At 55.2% G+C, this 19,378-nt stretch overlaps 5 protein-coding genes across 5 annotated transcripts; 4 read left to right on the top strand and 1 right to left on the bottom strand.

Annotated features, from left to right (window-relative positions):
- Nucleotides 1–2,475: 2,475 nt before the first annotated feature.
- PHACADRAFT_257031 (uncharacterized protein) lies at nt 2,476–2,938 on the top strand (the record flags this gene model as incomplete). Its single annotated transcript, XM_007396257.1, has 1 exon — nt 2,476–2,938. A coding segment is annotated over exon 1 (277 nt), but the record flags the coding sequence as incomplete, so codon positions are not given.
- A 66-nt stretch (nt 2,939–3,004) lies between these two features.
- Nucleotides 3,005–8,897, top strand: PHACADRAFT_209515 (uncharacterized protein). The gene is made up of 11 exons (XM_007396256.1): nt 3,005–3,130; nt 4,080–4,791; nt 4,841–5,339; nt 5,390–5,691; nt 5,739–6,256; nt 6,299–6,557; nt 6,649–7,150; nt 7,209–7,465; nt 7,590–7,826; nt 7,890–8,624; nt 8,674–8,897. The coding sequence occupies exons 1-10, from the start codon at nt 3,086–3,088 to the stop codon at nt 8,294–8,296; spliced, it is 3,738 nt and encodes a 1,245-aa protein (XP_007396318.1). The 5' UTR covers nt 3,005–3,085; the 3' UTR covers nt 8,297–8,624; nt 8,674–8,897.
- Nucleotides 8,898–9,516: 619 nt separating this feature from the next.
- PHACADRAFT_122116 (uncharacterized protein) lies at nt 9,517–15,233 on the top strand. The gene is made up of 8 exons (XM_007396255.1): nt 9,517–10,031; nt 10,094–10,143; nt 10,665–10,916; nt 10,972–11,635; nt 11,686–11,726; nt 11,776–13,873; nt 13,926–14,382; nt 14,438–15,233. Exons 1-8 carry the CDS (start codon nt 9,683–9,685, stop codon nt 15,015–15,017), a joined length of 4,491 nt encoding a protein of 1,496 aa, XP_007396317.1. The 5' UTR covers nt 9,517–9,682; the 3' UTR covers nt 15,018–15,233.
- A 503-nt stretch (nt 15,234–15,736) lies between these two features.
- Nucleotides 15,737–17,868, top strand: PHACADRAFT_257021 (uncharacterized protein). The gene is made up of 6 exons (XM_007396254.1): nt 15,737–15,913; nt 15,971–16,010; nt 16,065–16,303; nt 16,353–16,785; nt 16,844–17,577; nt 17,633–17,868. Exons 1-5 carry the CDS (start codon nt 15,834–15,836, stop codon nt 17,366–17,368), a joined length of 1,317 nt encoding a protein of 438 aa, XP_007396316.1. The 5' UTR covers nt 15,737–15,833; the 3' UTR covers nt 17,369–17,577; nt 17,633–17,868.
- PHACADRAFT_94454 (uncharacterized protein) lies at nt 17,838–18,707 on the bottom strand (the record flags this gene model as incomplete). The annotated part of the gene is made up of 5 exons (XM_007396253.1): nt 17,838–18,017; nt 18,077–18,264; nt 18,317–18,377; nt 18,434–18,542; nt 18,610–18,707. The coding sequence occupies 5 exons, from the start codon at nt 18,705–18,707 to the stop codon at nt 17,838–17,840; spliced, it is 636 nt and encodes a 211-aa protein (XP_007396315.1).
- Between the last annotated feature and the right edge of the window lie 671 nt (nt 18,708–19,378).

The following is a 19,378-nucleotide window of genomic DNA, read 5'->3' as shown; positions in this document are numbered from 1 at the left end:
CGACGATAAGTCAAGCGATGAGCCGGAGGATGTGGATGTGGATTTGTTAAAGTGTAGCGTCATCGGACGCAGAACTTGAGGAGAGTGGCGGCGACAAGATGGGGCTCTCAGATGATCACAACTCAGACACGGAAGAAGACCCTGAGCCTTCTCGCAAACGCAAGAGAGCATGACCGCATCTGTATTTATGGCCGTGGTATATACAGGGCGTTGTTACTACATGCCGATAAACTCGATTTGAAAAGCATAAACTTCTACATTATCTTCGATACATGAGTTGTACAAACCGTGCGAAAATAATCGCAATCCTTGGGCAGGTATCCAGCTGGACCTGTTGGGTGACTGTCGTGTGACCCACTACCTGGTGACCAGATGAGCTACCACATGGTAGCCAGACCTTACCGGCCGTCTGGTAATCATACGAGAGAGACGCTTCAGCCATCTGATCGCTCGGGTGGCTCACGGTTTAGGCGCGGGTGTGGACTCTACCTGGGCGAAAATTGGCGGTGTATCCTAGCTTTACTGGTCCCAGTGCACGATGAAGAGGCTTGCTAAGGCATCCCTGCATCTCGGCGACGGCAGGGCGAGGCAGCGATCGCGTTTCTTCAGGGCTTGTCGTGCTCCTCTCTGCTTCGCTCGCCGCTGACACTCGCCACATTCCTTCCAAGCTATCTTTCTGACACGAGACGCAATGATCCTCCAAGCAACATGCTCGCTGGTTGCGCACGGCGACCTCGCGAACGTTCGACGCGGTCATGTTCCTGCTCACCAGCGAATCGGCTTGTGGCCTTCCACCGTACGCAGATCAGCTCTGGCTAGAGTACGCAAATTCATCTTACTTTTGCAGACACTCAGCACAAGCTCAACACAGTATGCCTAGACCAATCCAGATGCGGACACAGTGGTCGCGCCTCTTGTAGCTGGTTGACTCGTGTTTACAGACTTCCAAGTGTACATGTCAGTCGCCGTACCCGAGCGTTCCCCTGATCTCGACTGTGTGATAGAGCTGATTTTGTCAATTGGATTTCTCGAATTAGACGTGCCTTCTGCTCACAGCAATAAGCACTAATTACATTGAAAAATCAGACCCTTGTGTCGAGCAGAAATTATGGTCCGGTGCTGCTTCTGGTACCAGCTATGAACCCGGTAGGAAGCGCTGAAGCGCAACTCCTAGCTCATGTGAGAGACCAGCACCACAAGATTCCAATGGCTCGATTGCAGCAACGCATTCGCCAGCCATCGCTATGTCCTGCTGACAAAGGTCAAGCTGCAAGTTGGAGACAGCTTGGGTCAAGGTCAGTACGCCATCGGAGGGGCAATCAGACTGCGCTTAAGGCTTACCCTGGACAGAATTCCCATTCTGCGAAGGCGTGGTCCACCTCATCTTGCCCGTCCCATTGCGCAGCGAGCCGCCCCAGCCTCTGTCTGCGTAGTACTTGTCGACCAAACGAGCTAGAAGTCTCCAGATCTCAGCCCATAGAGTGCTGGTACCGTCGTCGAAAGGGTTCAGAAGTCTGCCGCCTGCAGAAAGCGAACTGCTGCCGGCGAGGGAAACAAAGCGTTGATATATGCGCAGATAGAGCCGACAGAGGCGGACGTGGTCCAGGGGATCAAACCCTCTCAGCTGATGCTCGTACTTCCCATCCAACAACCTTTGCAGCCTGTGACATGACTGCTCCAAACACTTGATCGCCTCTGCACGTCGGGTCAGACTCAGTCGGAGATGGACATATCATTGTGGCCTACCGTCGCTGGATGCCTGGACAAGAACTTCCTTGCATAGCCGCCCAATCGCAGACTCTTCGTCCAGCCGATCCTGCTCGTGCAGTCCCGCAAAGAACAACAGAAGCCCGGAGCCATCTGGATCCTGCCACATCGACGTGAAGATTTTGATCGTGACCGACTGTGGCGCAGAGAATGACAGCTGACCGAGGGACATTATGACCTCCTTAGATACGTCTGGCCACGTCCCAGAGGGCAGATGGATCCTCTCAGCTGTATTACTCAGCAGGTCCCTGACATCGTTGAGGACTCGCTGCCGCTCCTCTCCGTGCAGACGTGGCTCGCAGTCCATGCCCTGAATGACGGCTGCGAAAGACCGGTGGGTATGAGTCGAGTCATTGAGCTTGCTGCAGAGGTACGGCGTATACAGCGCAAGTGAGTTCCTCAGGACTATGCCGTTCTCGCATACGTCCAGGTAATTGGATGCCAGCGGAGAGAACTGTGGGCAGTAGATGGATTTGCCCAATTTGATAGCTGCTGTACGATTGCTGAAGCAATTGCGGAGACTGTGAGTAGTTATCCAAGATGAATATGTCCTCCTTTCAAGGCATGCGGCCTCGATCCAGGACCACCGCTCCGCTGGCGACGGCACCAGAGGTTGAAAGTATATTGTGATCTTGGCTTCCTCAAAGACATTCTTCCACCCAAAGTATCTTCAATGAGCGTCAGCATCGACTTCCCACGCACGGCAACAGGACATACCGTGCATGGGCCCAAATCTCAATCTTTCTGCCCTCCTGAATTCTGCGCACCTCTGCAGATGTGGCGTTCCATTCGAATTCGTAGGACCACGTTTTCGGGTCACCACGGCGGTTGGTTACAAGCCGGGGACCGCCGTCGACGTCGACGTCGAGCCGCCCCTCGGTGCATATGGTAAACCACATCCAGGACCTGTTAGACAGCCGGTCAGGACCCGGGATCCACCCTTGGTCGTGGCTTCGGATGAGGAGAGAGACGTGCATGATCCTGTTGGATTGTGCCTGAGTTAGGGGTATGGCGAGTATGAGAGTGTGATCGTCGACTGCTATTCTCCGGCCGCTGGATTGCGAGATGGTGGGGAGATAGTCGGTGTAACTGAAAATCCTGTCCACGATACGACTCAGAAGGATCTGCCTAAGCAAGGACCGCGTGCGAACTACATCTGCACACGTCGACGCAGAGATGGTCACTGTTGCTGGAGAGCTAGCCGGTTGGTTGTGATGCGCGCAGAGGAGAGTAAACGGACGACGTACGCAGATTATATGCAGTGTAATCTGGCGGCAAAGTCTGGGGAAATGTATCTACCAACGTTGATTCATCTGACATGTCTGATAGGGTACTTCTTGCAGAGCCGGCCACTGTTTCGACAGTATGTAGTCTCTGACTGGGGGAAACCGCACGATGCGAGACATCGTCCGTACGGCGTGGACTGAATCGCGCGAACCACCGAGTAAGAGTCTTCACCATAGTGAGCAACGGGATCGAACATTGGTCTCCCAAAGCAAAGCAAAGCAAATCTTGTAGATCTTGTTACAGTGACGGGACTCAGGAGGACCCCTACATATTCCCTAATAGGTCCCTCCCAATGCGGGTACAAACCGAGAGCCGTTCTCGGATCCCAACGGGGGTGCAAATGCCACAATCTGGCCGGAGGGCCGATATGTTGTGCGGGTACAAACCCCGGCTAAGTATTGGTCGAGGACCAATCAGGGTGCGGGTAACGACCAGGTCGGGGTCACCGGCACACGACCACGAGGACAGGGAGAGACAGTAGCATCTAGTTATCGTCGGAGGTTAATTTGGCCAAAAACCCACAGTAATGCGTGAAGCGCAACGAAATGGTGTCAGACCATAGTGAAGTTAACGCTGTGGCAAATATTCCGGCGCGGGGTCCAGGAGCGAACCTTTTTGGGGTCCGAAGCCGGAGACGCCCAAAAGCTCTCCCACGCACGCGTTCGTCATGACGCGCTTGCACCTTGTTGAGCAGGGCGTGCTCAATTCTACATGGATGGTTTCGCGCCAGCTTACAGTGGTGGACAGCTTTTCCGCTGGTGCTGTAGATGTCGATCAGCCGTGAAACATGATTCGTAACATCTGCTGCCGACTCCGTCTCAACCACCACTCTGCATCGGCCTGCAAGCTCTGCTGGTCCCCGGTGCACGATGAAGGGACTTGCAGAGTGTCCCAAATTACAAATTGACCTTGAAAGGCGCTGATCTTGAGATAGCCTAGAAGTCAGATTCTAAGGTACTTACAAGGGCCTTAAAAGGCCCTTAGAAGGCGTTTAAAGGATTTCGTTCTGCTTACAAGGTACTTAGAAGAGGGACGAAACGTCTCAAGCCCGAAATGTAATTTGGGACAAGGTGCTCCTGCAACCCAGAGCGAGGCCGCAGTCGCGTTTCTTCACGCTTGTCGTACTCCTCTCTGCCGCCCTGACACTCGCCACCTTCCTTCCGACCTATCTCACGCGTGACGCGACGCTCCTCCAAGCGGCACGCCCGCTGGTTGCGCACAGTGACCCCGCGAACGAGTGGAAGGACGACGTCTGGCCGCTGCGCCCGCCCACACCTTGGGATATCTCCACGGACTTCCCGTACCCCCGCAAGCTCGACTACGATGTCACCCAAGGGACATGGATCCGCTTGGACGTGAACCCGAAGAGTGGAGATATCGTGTTCGACATGCTCGGCGACACCTACTGCATACCCGCGAGCGCGTACAAGGACGGCGTCGGCGAGCGCACGAGGGCTCGCCCAGTCCTGCTTGGCGTGCCGCACGACTCTGACCCTCACTTCTCGGCGGACGGAAGCAAGGTCGTGTTCCGTAGCGATGCACAACTTGGTGTGGAGAATATCTGGATGACGACATGGAAGGGATGCGACGCAATGGACGTTCGCCCGCACGACGCTCGCGGTGAACTGCAGCTTGCTTTGGCTCGGCAAAATGAGGAGGAAGATGCTCTGGCAAGAGGTGTCAAAGAGACTGAATCGGAAAAGGAGAGACGACTTCTGAGGGAAGGAAGGTTGCATGGTGAGTTCAGCTACTACGCTGTATGAATCGTACTGGATGCACCTCATAGCTCATCGAGTCACCAACGAGACATACCGTACGGTCTCTGACGCTCGCTTCCACCCATCTGGCAAAAAGGTCATCGCGACCAAATGGTATACCTCCAGGTACTGTCTCGGAGCCGAAGAAGGCTGGGAATACGAGATTCCCGACGCGTTCGACACCAAGATCGAGGCGGGGAGCGGCAAGCGCGTGGTTTCGAGGACGCTTCCTCTCGGTTGGAGTTCTGAGGACTACGGTGACCAGCAAATCGGCCCGGAACAATTCATTTGGAATGACGAAGACAGTTTGATCTATGTGAAGAATGTTATCGACGCCGACACGCTCACGTACAGCAAGGACGTGCACTCTGGTATCTACGCCATATTCTCTACCAACCTTACGAGCCAGACGACGACGACGTTGGTGGGCTCCCTCCCCGGTGGTGCTAGCCGGCCCGAGCTCTCTCGCGATGGTCGGACTCTGGCGTTCGTCCGTCGGGTGCGAGACAAGGAGGCTCTCGTGCTCAAGTTAGCGAGTATCTTATCCACCATGTCTTATTACTAATTTTGCTTCGCAGGGACCTTGTCACCGGCAGTATTCATCATGTCTGGCACGGTTTGACCTACGATCTGACCACTATATCTGCGCCAATGGGCACCTACCCATCCTTCGCTTTCACACCCAAGGATGACGCAATCATTATCTGGGCTGCCGGTCAGATTTACCACGTCCCGATTTCGACAAACTCACGAGGCGAGCGCACGAAGGCGAATGCGTCTCCTTCGCCTATTCCATTCTTGGCACACGTAGAGAAGCGCATCGCTGATACAAGGAACAGTGATACGGACATCCTCGCCATCGAGACCCACGACACGCAGCGTGTCTATGCCTTCACCGAACTCCGCGTCAACGATAACGGTTCGAAGGCGTGTTCCAAGCGGCGGGTGTCAACTACGTATACGACGTCGAGGACGAAACGGTGGCGGCTGTGCCGGTGCTGGACAAGCAGGCAGCGTACTTCTCGCCGTCGTTCGTACCGAACGCGGAGGACCTAGTGGTGCATGCACGGTGGTCGGACACGAACTTTACGACGTTTGAGATCGCGAATGTCAGCTCTGGCGACGCGTACGAAGTGACCGGGCTTCCTCTCGGACGGTACTTCTCTCCGGTGTTGTGCGAATGCTCCGGGCGGCAGAGGCGGATCGCCTTCATGAAAGCTAGCGGAACTTACCTCTCGAAGGACGTCACCCTCGCCGCAGCCACCGGTCTGTACCTCGGCGGAACCTACCTCTCAGGGGACATCGTCGCCACCGCGGGCGCCGGTCTGTGCATCGCCGACCTGGTCCTGCCGTCCAGCCCGTCGCTCGTCCAAAACACGCTCGAGGTCAAGAACGTGCAGTTCGTGTCCTCGGCGCCCGTGCAGGACTCGCCGCCGCAGACCAAGGTCCGCTTCCTGGACAAGGCCGCCAAGATCCTCGTGTAACAGAGGAGCCACGCCTTCATCATCGACCTCGCGGCCGGCCCTGACGAGTACGGCGAATACGTGCACGAGACGGTCGCGAGCGGCGCGATGTCCACAGAGCTCGTCGTGAACCCGCGCACATCCGAGGTCGCGTTCGTCGACTTCATGCACGTGTACCACGCGCCGGAGGTGGCGGCCGACGAGGCGGTGTGGAGCAAACCTGGAAACGCGACGAAGGGCGTCGCGCGGCTGAGTTTGGACGGAGGGCATGATGTGGTGTGGAGTGGGGACGGGAAGAAGCTGTTCTGATTCCTTGGTATGTGTCGTTTTCTTTGCTGAATCCTTTCGACCGGTTGGACTCACTGTGTCTGCAGGGCCGTATTTGCACTCCGTTGAAGTCTCCTCCTTGGGCAAGTGCTCGTCCGAGATTGCAGATGACACACTCAACTTCGGGATATCATGCACGAAGAAGCTGGTCGAGTTCTCTGAGATTGTCGTCAGGTACCCGTCGGACGTGAGCCGTCTCAAGGCTGACGCTATGGCTGCCCTGCACACCAACGACGAGCAGGCGTTGGCGAATGCCGATGTCCTTGTCTTTACGAATGCCACACTGCTCACTATGGAGTCTGGAAGCCTCTTGCAGGATGTAATGCACGATGCGGTCCTTGTCTCTCGAGGTGGCAGGGTCGAGGCAACCGTGGGCATTGAGGACTACGTTGTCCCGCACGGTGCGACTGTGATCAATGCCGAGGGCGGTTACATCGTCCCTGGCTACATCGATATTCATGCCCACTGGGCTGGGTTCGCTGACTTTTTCCCTGCGAAGTCATGGGAATTGGAGACGTTCCTCGCCTATGGCGTCACCACGCTGCACAAGTACGCCGCACGCTCTGAGCTTTCGTTTGTTGACGGCCTCTGACACTGCTTCCCGCAGCCCCAGTGCAACCAGCGTCCGTGGCTTCTGGGAGCGCTTCCGTGGCTTCTGGGAGCGCTTCCGTGTCGAGCGAGGCCAGGAGAACGGGCCGCGCATCTTCCAGGTTGGCGACAGGATCTACGGCGCAGGCGCACCGGGGATCCACCAGGACATCACGACGATGGACGAGGCGTATGCTGCGCTGGTCCGCATCAAGGCTGAGGGCGGGCCGGCGAGCTACTCGTACAAGAACTATAATCTCCCGTCGCGCGCAACCTGTCGATGCTCTGTTTCCCCGAGGGCGGCATGAATTACGATTGAGATCAGACATACATCGTCGACGGTATGTGCCTTTCTCTCTCTGCACTCTAGTTGTCCGGCGTCGCTGAGCTTTTGCGGCAGGCATGACCACGATCGAGCACGCGCTGCCTGTGCCGCAGCTCTACGACGACATCTTGACGCTGTTTGTGCGCAGCGGTACAGGTCTAACACCGACGCACGTCGTCAACTACGGCGGTGTGTTTGGAGAGCAGTATGTCTGGGCGACGGAGGATGTCCCGAACGACCCCAAGCTGCGGCGGTTCACGCGGCACGGCATTCTCGAGGCCCTCTCCGAGTCCACGGCGCGCCCAAAGAACTGTTGGTGCCCTTTATTCTCGACCGCATCACTCTAAATCGCTCGCTGACCGTTTGTTGCTCTAGCGTACGCACTGTTCAACACCTCGGAGTCAACCGCAAAGATGGTGCGCATGGGCCTGAGGGCGCACATCGGCGCGCATGGCGAACCCCCGCTGGGCCTGAACTACCACGCCGAGATGTTCTTCGCGCAGCGGGGCGGCCTGTCTAACTACGAGGTCATCCGCGCGGCGACGTTCGACGCCGCGAAGACGCTTGGCATCTATGGGTCGCTGGGGTCGCTGACGCCGGGCAAGCTCGCAGACTTGGTGGTGTATCCATCCGTGTTTGACGTGCTGGAGGGCGACATCAGGAAGACGAGGGACATCCGGTACGTCGTGCGTGGCAGCAAGGTCTGGGACGCGGAGACGATGACCGAGGTCTGGCCTGTCAAGGGCAGGAAGCAGGTCATGCCTCTGATTAATCCAGAGTGATTATTTCGGCTTTTACATGGTGCTGTAGACTAAACGCAATAATCGCACTGCTTGTTAACCAGAATCATGTACTACTACATTGCACCTAAGAATTGGCTTGTTGCTATGCTAGTCTTGGATTACAGGTCGAACTCAAAGTCAGAGTCGTCGTCTTCCTTCTTCCTAATGTTCTTTGGCGTCTTGGCGTTTGTACTTGTGACATGCGAACGCATTCTCGACGACGGCTCGTCATCTTCGTCATCGTCATCGTCCTTGTCGTTCTTTTTCCGACCGGGGCCACCGCGCTGCGGGACGATTGCACCCGCCAGGATGAGCACGGCCTCGAGCTCTGCGGCGGGGATGAGAAACGAGCCAGGTAGAACAAAGACTAACCACACCTTCAATCTTGCGCTCTCGGTCAGCACCCCAGGCCACAATCTGGTTGATGACCTCGCCCTTCCGGTAGACGATGAACATCGGCATTCTAGTGTCTGGAAGGTTCGGTATGCACTTGTCCCCCACGATCGAAACAAACTTTGTATGTGGGTGCCTTTGCCCGAGGGTCCGCACATGCTCAAACGCGCGGTCGCTGCGTGGCATGCTAGGACACGGTCGGTTATAAGCCCCTCCGCCACCACACAGACATGACACTCGGCTGCTTACCCGTCCTTGTACAAGAAACACACCACGCCGGTGCCTTTGTCGGCCATGTCCGCGTCGTCGCTGTCGACCCGGCTGGCTTCGGTCACCTCGCGCGTGTAATCCTCCCTGCCGATAGGATATACACATCCGAAGCGTGCGTTCTGGAAGCGTTGCAGCTCACGGAGGCGCTCCTTCCGGATCTGCTCGATGACGCGTGCGGTCTCGTCGTCGCGGGCGTCCTCCGCGGCGTCCTGGAGCTCGTCGATGTCTAGATCCTCGAGCCGCTCGTGGAGCGACGGCGGGGGCGGCGGCGAGGGGGATGGAGGGGTCGCCGGGCGGGGTGGCAGGATGCCGTGCTTGCGGAGAGCATCGTTACTGAGCGGCAGGTCGGAAGAGTTTGAGATTGCAGCGCATGATTGCTCACAATTCGGTGTCTTCGTTAGGATTAATGGCCATGATTGGTGTGCTGCGTGGATGTGCGGTGTGCGGAGGGGACGGTAGCGGCTTAAATACCAGAGTACTACGGATGGGCGCAGCTTGCTGCGAGCCGCGGCGCAGTCACAAATGGTTGCCAAATCCAGTTGTCACAGCCGTACTGTCACAGCCCTTGCGGAATTTCGAGGTTTCTCCCTTCGTCTTCTTCTCACCGACTCGTCCTCCGTCCTCCATCCCCGCTAGTCGCGCTCGGCGATGCGACTTCGTCTACGTTAAATCTCGCTTGTCTACGATACAGATTGTGCTTACGTAGGTTTCGGCGCTGGCACGATGGCGCAGTTCCAAGACGTGAACGAAGCTCTCCTCCCTCGACGATACCAAGAGGAGATCTTCTCTCGCGCTCAAGAGCGCAACGTCATCGCAGCCCTCGACACTGGCAGTGGCAAAACCTACATAAGCACGCTCCTTATCAAGTGGATTGCAGCCCGCGATGCCGGGCTGGGCAAGATCATCGTTTTCCTCGTTCCGAAAGTGGCACTCGTTGAACAGCAGGGCGACTTCATCGCAAGAGAAACGCCCCTGCGTGTAAGCAAGTGTTATGGAGCAACGGCTATCGACATGACGGACAGGCGGGGATGGAGGAAGGAGATTGAGTTACACGATGTACTTGTAATGACCGGTGCGTGTCTCGTTCTCCCGAGCGGCCTTTCGTCTCTGAAGTATGTGTGTGGCGGTCTATAGCTCAGATATTTCTGAACATTTTGACCCATTCACATTGGACTATGGACAAGGTATGTGGTAAACCAGCTGCCTCCATTTTGCTCAGCTCTTGTGCTTGTACTTCGGGCGACAGACCGACCTACTCTCTTTTCCCTTGCTCAGCTTGCCGGCTCTCTTCTGAACATGTTAGTGGCCACAAGCCGCGCAATTCCGCCGTCAGCATCTGGTGTCAGTCCTGCTGCCGCATGGGTCGCTGTTGGCTGATTACTTGTGGTCACGCTGCGTGAAACGTTGCAGTATCATCTATGATATCCACAAGGGTATCCTCAGATGCTACCGCAAGAGTTTCAGCATCGGTGGATAATCAGTTAACAGCATTCACGCTGCTGCAGTATCGATATTCGAGGTCTGAAGATTCGACTCGAGCGACCGAAACCGAGCAGGTATACGGCGCCCGTTGCCCGGTTTTCATCGAGTCGTGCTCGAGCTATATTTGTTTTGGATCGACCGCGACCTTCGTTACTCTTCTGGCGGCCGTAGAGTTCGATTCAGTGTTCCCGAGCCCTCATTGCTGACCTTTGCCTTACGTCAGGTATCCCTTATGGTTTTCGACGAATGTCATCACACACGAAAGAATCATGCGTACAACGGTATAATGCGGGAGTATTTCCAATGGACCTCCGAAAAGCGGCCGAAGGTGTTCGGTATGACGGCATCCCCAATCTGGAATCCCAGGGACGCCGTCGAATCTCTTGCTACGCTCGAGCGCAATCTCGATGCTAAAGTCATTGCTGTTCGCGAGCATGTCGAGGAATTAGCAGACCATTCTCCTCGCCCTCAGGAGGTATGTACCTTTATTCGGTACATACGGGATTTTCCCTCACCTGGATTTGATCTAGGTGCTCCGCGAATACCAAGCATCACCTATCACTTATCCCCACTACCCGGCAACTAATTTGTGGGCGAGACTTGCACTCGACTCCCTACCACCTTCGTTTGACATACCTGTGGAGAAGGTTCGCACACGGTTCGAGGTCACATACCATAGCTTAGGCCCGTATGGTGCCGAATTATTCTTATACCACGACATCAAGCATCGAATCGCGCAATTCATCTCGCAGGCAGAAGACCATATGGAGTATATGAATACGACGCACCTCGATGGTGTCCAGCCCGAAGGCATTCAGCTGCCTCCCGAGCTTGCGCACATGGAACTCGTTCTTCAGCAATTCAGTGACTTTTTTGACAACGAAGATGACCCCGACACTGTGCCCATCAGGATTGACTTGAAGTGGTGCTCGCCCAAAGTCGTCCTTCTATCCCAGCTACTATTCGAATACTACAAGCAGAACTTTCAGGGCATCATCTTCGTCGAGCAACGACACGTTGCTGCGTGTCTATCAAAAATGCTCCCGCGGATCCCACCACTGGAATTGTACTTCAAGAGTGCGCAGCTCATCGGACATGGCGCCAGCAGCGTCCAGAAGTCGCAAGTACGAGGTATGGCCCTCAAGTCGCAACAGGAGGCCGTGAAGATGTTCAGAGACGGCGAATGCAATCTTCGTGAGTGCTTCCTTACCTCTTTAACTGGGTTGTGCTCAAGAGGGCCACAGTTGTCGCGACGTCTGTTGCCGAGGAAGGTCTCGATTTCCCAGTAAGTGCGGTCATTAGATCCACTTGGTGCGATCTAACGTGCTGTTCAGGCATGCGAACTAGTCGTTCGTTTCGATCCAATTCAGCACATGGTCGGCTACATACAATCTCGAGGGCGTGCACGACAAAAAGCTGCCACCTTCATGGTCATGGTCCAGGAAGGCCAGGCATCTCATGTCGATCGATACAAAGCCTTCTCTGAGAGCGAGCCACAGCTACGACTTGTATACCAGAATCGCGAAGACCTCCCGAAGCCTGTCCAAGACGACGAGCTGGAAGAAGGCGAAGAACGTGAAGACCCACTGGATCTCGCAGAACGGGAACGCTACGTGGTACCAAACACCGGCGCGATTCTCACGTATAATACTGCCATTGGTCTGCTCAATCACCTGTGTTCACTCATTCCCCGCGACCGTTTCACCCCGATCCATCTACCTCAGTACTCCGGCGATTTCGAGGCGACTCTACAATTGCCTTCAAGCCTACCGCTGCCCAAGGAGCATCTCACCTTTACCGGACCCACCAAACGAACGAAGAAGGAAGCAAAGCGTGCGGCTGCGTTTATGGCCGTCAAACGGTTGCACGAACTAGGAGTTTTCGACAACTATTTGCTACCCGCCCGCTCTGCTACTGGTGACAATGACGATGCCGATGGACGTCCGATAGGCGACGTCAGCCACGTCCCCGACATGATGGACGTCATCGTTCGCGACCCGTGGACAAGAGGTCAGAAGCTGTGGTTGCACGTTGTCCGCCTTGACGGACGCCCAGCTGCGGGTCTGATCACTGGTAGCATTCTTCCCTCTGGGAGCCTCGTCTGCGATGGAGTCCACGTCTCGACAGACGAGGCTCAGCTTGCTGAGTTTGACGAGGAAGATGAGTGGGAACAGCGGCGGCAACTGGAAGACTTTATGAGAATGGGCCTATGGTGGTGCATCACCGGGAGAGGAATTACTCTTCCCTTGACGTGCTTCCTAGTCCCACTTACTCATGAGCTAGCCGTCGACTGGCACGCGATCGAGCTAGCTCTGGCGCATCCGTTCGGCGTCGGAGACTGGTCCATGGTTGGTGAAGAGCACTACAACACTCTGTTGGTAATGTCTAGCAAGGAGCACGGTCGTCCTCTACTGCTCAAACGAATCCGCAATGACCTCACACCACTATCCGTTCCGCCTGCTGGCACCAGAGAGGCCGCCGGCAAGTCCTACCGCGAATTTTACATATCGAAGTATACCCGCAAAGGCGTCCCGCCCGAAATACCTGAACAAGGTTACTGCGTCGAAGTAGTACCTTTCCCTCGACACACTTCCACTGTTTACAACCTCGACGGCTCCTCGGTCCCTGCCAATAAGACGCAACCCCTTGGCGCACATATATATCCCATGAGCCTCTGCCGCTGGGCGCCGCTATCGCCCGACGTATATCGTGCCCTTCGAGTTCTGCCCGAACTTACTCATCGTCTCACGGATCTTTACCGTGCGCGCGCGATCAGAGCAGAGCTCGGCCTTCCGCCTATCCAAGATGACCTCATGATTCAAGCACTCACCTTGCCCAGCGCAAACGCTGGTTTCAACAATCAGCGGTTGGAGACTCTAGGCGACTCTGTGCTCAAGCTCTGCACTGTTGTTCATCTCTTCAATCGTTTCCCACACAGGCACGAAGGCCAACTGGACATTCTTCGGCGCAACTCAGTCTCGAATCGCACGCTGCTCGCGCGTGCGAAGGAGGTAATGCTCGAGCAGTACCTCACCTCTGAGCCCCAGACGATGCGCATCTGGCGGTTCGCACTCTCCGGCGAGGTGGACTTGTCCGACCCCATGCCAGATCGGTTCGTCTCCCGACGGATCCCGAAGCGCAGCTTGCAAGACTGCATGGAGGCGTCGCTCGGCGCCGGCTTTGCGACGGGTGGGATCATGATGGCGCTGCACGTCGGGACCGCACTGGGCTTGGGATTTGGGGGGACGTTGCTTTGGCCTGCGAGATACGACCGGCTACCTGAGACGCCTGTGCCGGTCATGTTCCACGAGGTTCAGGAGATCCTGGGTTACGAGTTTAAGTCGGGGCATTTGCTTATCGAAGCAGTGACACATCCGTCTTTCCGATCACCGACCAACTCTTCGTACCAGCGACTCGAATTCATGGGCGACGGTAGGCGTGCCACCTCTGACTCCGTGCACAAGCTGAACTTTACTCAATATAGCCCTCATCGACTTGGTAGTGATGCGCTACCTGTACAACAAATTCCCGACTGCGACGTCTGGGCAGCTGTCCTGGGCTCGCTCTCGAGCCGTCTGCGCGCCCGCGTTGGCGCATATAGCAGTGAACGTCTTGGGCCTGCACCGGCCCCTGCTGATCAATAACATCGAACTGAGCATGGCGATCAGCAAGTACGTGCCGATTCTGCAAGAGACATCGGAGGAGGAGATCATCCATAGCGGTTGGAAGCATGATCCGCCGAAAGCGATCAGCGATGTCCTGGAGAGCATTCTCGGCGCTGTCCTTGTGGACACGCATTACAACTTTGAGAAAACGGCGGTCATCGCCGAGAATGCTCTCCGGGGCCTCCTGAGAGTCCTTTCTCCGGACATGCCCCGCGACCCGGTCTCCGAGCTGATGGTGTGGATAGCACGACAAGGGTGCATGAAAATCAGCTTCCGGTGAGCGCTCTCTGGTTTTCTGGTGGGCGCCGGTGCTCATGCGATGCATACGCAGGAAATCGCAAAGCCAGTCTACCATGAAGAGAAACGATAGTATGTCAATCATCGTCCACGACTTCGCCGTCGTCGGCCCCATCCCGGCGCAGAACATCTCCTTGGCCAAGGGCCTTGCTGCCGAGCGCGCACGCCAAGTGCTCGGGGACTTCGAAAGCCCGTACCACCTGTCTAAGATCTGCGACTGTAAGGCGGAGCGCGAGGCAGCCTTCGCCCGCGAGGTGGCCGAGCTAGATGAGGTCAAGAAACTCGACGACGAAACGGAAGAAGGCTTCGCTGCCCTCGCACGTGCCGTTCTGGCCGAGGTTGAGGCGCCTGCAGGTGCACTCGACTCTGTTCGGGATGGGGCTGACGACGGCGAAGTCGTGGACGATGATGACGACGATGAAGATAATGATGGGGAGGATATAGATGGTGTTGCAGTTCTGGTTGATGAAGATTCAATGGATGTTGACAGTGAGCCTCACGCCAATGGATATGCGCTCAATGGGCACGTCAACGAGCATGTCAATGGCAGTGTTAGCAAGCTGACGAAAGAGTCGGTCAATGGATGCTTGACTAATGGAAGCCACCAGGTTTGAAGACAGAGTTCAACATTCTATCCTTTTGATTTCTCGTAGCGTATCACGCAGCATCTCATGTTCGAGAATATGGCTATCCTTGTAGCTCTGTAACTTATATGATAGACACTAGTTTGATGTAGCATGTTCCTCTGCTCAAATCGTAACGAGTAGTCTCATACAACTGTGGATCTTCGGCTCCAAATGCTTACATAACATGTCGATGATGTTTGTCGCATGTCGAGAGCGCAACCTGCTGGGCCTCACGGACATCCTCAAGAAGCGGCTCTCCTATTGCGAGCATATTCAGCTTCTCCTCGACATATGGGCGGCGAATCCAGCGCTTCGGAGATCCTCAAAAAGTCTCCGCCGCCTTCGCCACAACTACTTATACGAAGCATCGGGGCGTTGCATCTCAGCTCATGGAATGGACGGACATGTCGATGGTAGCGGCCCCGGACCTGACTAGGCCTGACTCTCGGCTGGTACAGTGGCCTCCCTTTCGCCCAGGGTGTCATAATGGAGCATAATCGTACCAAACTGGGGAAGTCCTGTGCTTAAGTTCTCCCCAAAGCGGGAATCCGTAGCTATAAGTAGCGAAAAAAGTGGCGTCGGTCCGACATTTTCTCCTCATCAGCGCCCTAAATTTTGCATGACATAATTATGAGCGGTTAATATTTTACCTGAAATAGAAGTGGCGATTTCAGCGGATAAAATCTTTCGCAGCTTTCCTGCGACCGTCACCTGCGCTGCTCGCGCTTTCCCCCCTTCCGACCTCTTTCTCTGGTCGCCTCTATACCTGCACTCTATTGACGGTGTGCTTCTATCTCGCCCAAGATGAGTCAGGATTCGGCGGAGCAGAACATTCAGATGTGGAAGGTCAAGAAGCTCATCAAGAGTCTTGACGCTGCGAGGGGGTGAGTGTCTAGCTCGCACAGAGTTATTCGAACGAATGGGCTCATCGAGGAGTGCAGCGCAGGCACTTCCATGATTAGCTTAATCATTCCACCGAAAGTGAGCTCGATTCGCGCTGATCTGCGTGTGATGTGCTTACGCTTGCCTGCACAGGACCAAATCTCTCGTATCTCTGCCATGTTGACGCAGGAGTACGGCACTGCGTCGAACATCAAGTCTCGTGTCAACCGTCTCTCTGTGCTCGCGGCTATTACAAGTACTCAGCAGCGTCTGAAGCTTTACAACCGTGTTCCACCAAACGGCCTCGTGCTCTTCGTCGGAACGATCCTGACGGATGAAGGCAAAGAGAAGAAAGTTTCCTTCGATTTCGAGCCCCACAAGCCTATCAACACGTATGTCTTGGTTCGATCTACCTACCTTCCCGCTCACCGTGTTTCTCAGTTCCCTTTACCTTTGCGACAATAAATTCCACACAGAGGCGCTGCAAGAACTACTCGAATCTGATTCCAAGTTCGGCTTCATTGTCATGGATGGTAACGGCACGCTCTTCGGGACTGTCGCCGGCAACACGCGCGAGGTCATCCATAAGTTCACCGTCGACCTGCCCAAGAAGCATGGTCGCGGCGGTCAGTCCGCGCTCCGTTTCGCCCGTCTCCGTGACGAAAAGCGTCACAACTATGTCCGCAAGGTTGCCGAGCTCGCTGTCCAGCACTACATAACCAACGACAAAGTCAACGTAACTGGTCTCGTCCTTGCAGGTTCCGCCGATTTCAAGACTGAGCTCTCCCTGTCCGACATGTTCGACCAGCGTCTGGCGGCGAAGATTATCAAGGTTGTCGATGTTAGTTATGGTGGTGAGAACGGTTTCAACCAGGTATGTATTTTTTTGCGGCGTATTTCTCACAGCACAACTGACCACCGAAGGAAAACAGGCCATTGAACTGGCCTCGGAGTCCCTAGCAAACGTCAAATTCGTGCAAGAGAAGAGGCTTATCCAGAAGTACTTTGATGAGATTAGCCAAGACACCGGCAAATACTGTTTCGGTATCGATGACACGCTCAAGGCGCTCGACCTCGGTGCTTGCGAGACCCTGATCGTCTGGGAGAACATGGACATCACCCGCTATGTGCTCCGGAACGCGGCCGGCGAGGAGACCATCGTGCACGCGAGCAAGGAGCAGGAGAAGGACCGCGAGAAGTTCATCGACAAGTCAACCGGCCTCGAGATGGAGCAGGTCGTCGAACCGCAGCCGCTCCTCGAGTGGTTCACGGAGAAGTACAAGGAGTTTGGCGCGAACCTCGAGTTCGTCACGAACCGCTCCCAGGAGGGCGCGCAGTTCGTCAAGGGCTTCGGTGGCATCGGCGGCCTCCTCCGATACAAGGTCGACTTCACGAACCTCCAGACCGTCGATGATGAAGATGAGGACGAGTTCATGAGCGACGACGAGGGCGTCTGACGTACGTGGCGGCTCCATTACGGAGCCCTGCCTGGCGAGGGCACGCCGGGTGGGGCGGGGGGAAGGAGTTCGTGGGCAGGTCGCGGTATCGGTGTAGGCGAGAACGCGGTGTGGGGCGGACGGGAATGCGCGGCAGCTACAACGCCAAGGCGGATCGGCGGATCGGCGTATTGAGGGTGAGCATGTACAAGATCGTTCAGATCACCATGGTCCGTATCTTCACTCGATTTCCCGCGCGACGTGCTTTACTGATGTCTTGCTTAGATCGAGGAAAAGAAATGTAGCCAGAACTAAACTTGTACTACTTTTTGTCTGTTGCTTTCGTTATCGCTGTTGATCGTAACTCTGCCAGATAAAAATGCATATCTTGTGAAAGTAGTACTGCTCAAACATTTAATAAGCACACACAAGGGAATAGATGTGTATCTATCGCGGAGTAATCTATCTAGTCGTCGACCAACAGCAGGCGTTATCGGGCTGTTGTTTGTTGCGCACCAGCCTTCTCGGTAACACGATCAATAATCTTCGCATCCGGTGCATTAGCAGCAGGTATTTCTAGTTTGTTGGTGCCTTCTTTGCGCTGCCCTCTATTGTCGCCTCTAAAGCCGATGTAAAATATCCGTGCGACATCGCTGCCTATGGCGTTGTTCTGTCCGCGCAAGCTTGTAAGTACGCCAAGTAAAAGCAAACACAGAATGGTAGACGTACAAAATATAAGGAGAGCGAGAACACATTGGCGAAGGTTGCGGCACGTAAGGGGTATTCTGTCACGCCGACTTCGCCCTCTTGAAGGGTGATATCAAGCTGTGGCGTGATCTCTTCTGCCTCCGCAAAGTCGACGATAGTATTGTGATTAGCGTACAACCGCAGATGACGCGGTGTCTCTTCTCCTCGCCCTGCACAGAGCTCAGATATATCCTAGATTGATGTACAGCCAACCTTGCTCACCGAGCTTCAGCAAGACAGACCGTACGCGCACATTCTGCGTGAAGGGGACGTGTATTATTATCTACGCCTCGCACATTATTAGTCTTTGAACTCGCCAAATAGAAGTCAGCCACGCACCTGGTCATCGACGTTCGACTGTGCCGACACACTCGTGTCGTTCCGCTCGTCCCAGGGCTTGATTACCGCCTGCGCGTCCTCGGGCACCGTAAGATTGAGCCCGTGCACACTACACACAGGGTCAGCAATTCCGATACATGGGCAGAAGACGCAAGACGATGTGCGCACGGGCTCACTTGGTTTTGTCGATGGATGTGTACAGGTTCTGGAGGTCTGTACCCTCGAGAGACGTGGCCAGTGTGTCCGCATCGGGCGCATTATTCGCTCCAGACATGATATATGTCAATTTTAGTGTAGGGGGGAATAATAATAAAAAGGTGAGGTGGATATGCGCAACCCAGGGCTTGTGTATGGTCACTGTGGTGGCGGTTGTAGGTCAAGCTGATTACGAAGCGGGCGCTTCTCGCTACGCATCAAAGGCGGAGGGCGGGACCCAGACTCCTGACCAGCGCCTAAGGGACGGGAGCTTTCTCAAGCGGATTATCGGGTTGGGTGATTATCGGCTATCTTGTAATTACCGTTTATATATACTACGTCAGCGGGATTTGTGTCTATGTCAGCAGAATTTGCGTAATCTTTCGAAAGGCTCACCGTCCCTAGGCGACTGGCACAAATTATTGGCGCGCGTGCTCGGCAGCTCGGCAAATGTCCCAACAATTATTTTCGTCGCTCGGTTTTCCGAAAAATAAGCGACGGCGCCTCTCCGCCTCGCTCAACCCTAAGCGAGGGTTTCGAGAACCTCCCGCTCATTCCTTAGTATCTTGGGAACCACAACAGGTAGCGGCTCGACTGCTCATTTCAGAAGTCATGAAATTGATTTTAATGTCTCTAATGGCCGCATCTCTTGTCTAAAGCAGGTGCATGAGACCGTGAAAGATGTGGATGAGCGACTACGGCAGCTGCGCCACTCTCTCTAGTAAGGTCCCTGACGACACCGCAATGACT

This window comes from Phanerochaete carnosa, assembly GCF_000300595.1.
Source record: "Phanerochaete carnosa HHB-10118-sp unplaced genomic scaffold PHACAscaffold_5, whole genome shotgun sequence".
Classification (NCBI taxonomy): Eukaryota; Fungi; Basidiomycota; class Agaricomycetes; order Polyporales; family Phanerochaetaceae; genus Phanerochaete; species Phanerochaete carnosa.
The sequence above is the reverse complement of the archived record's forward strand: the minus strand, read 5'-3'. Positions and strand labels throughout refer to the sequence as shown.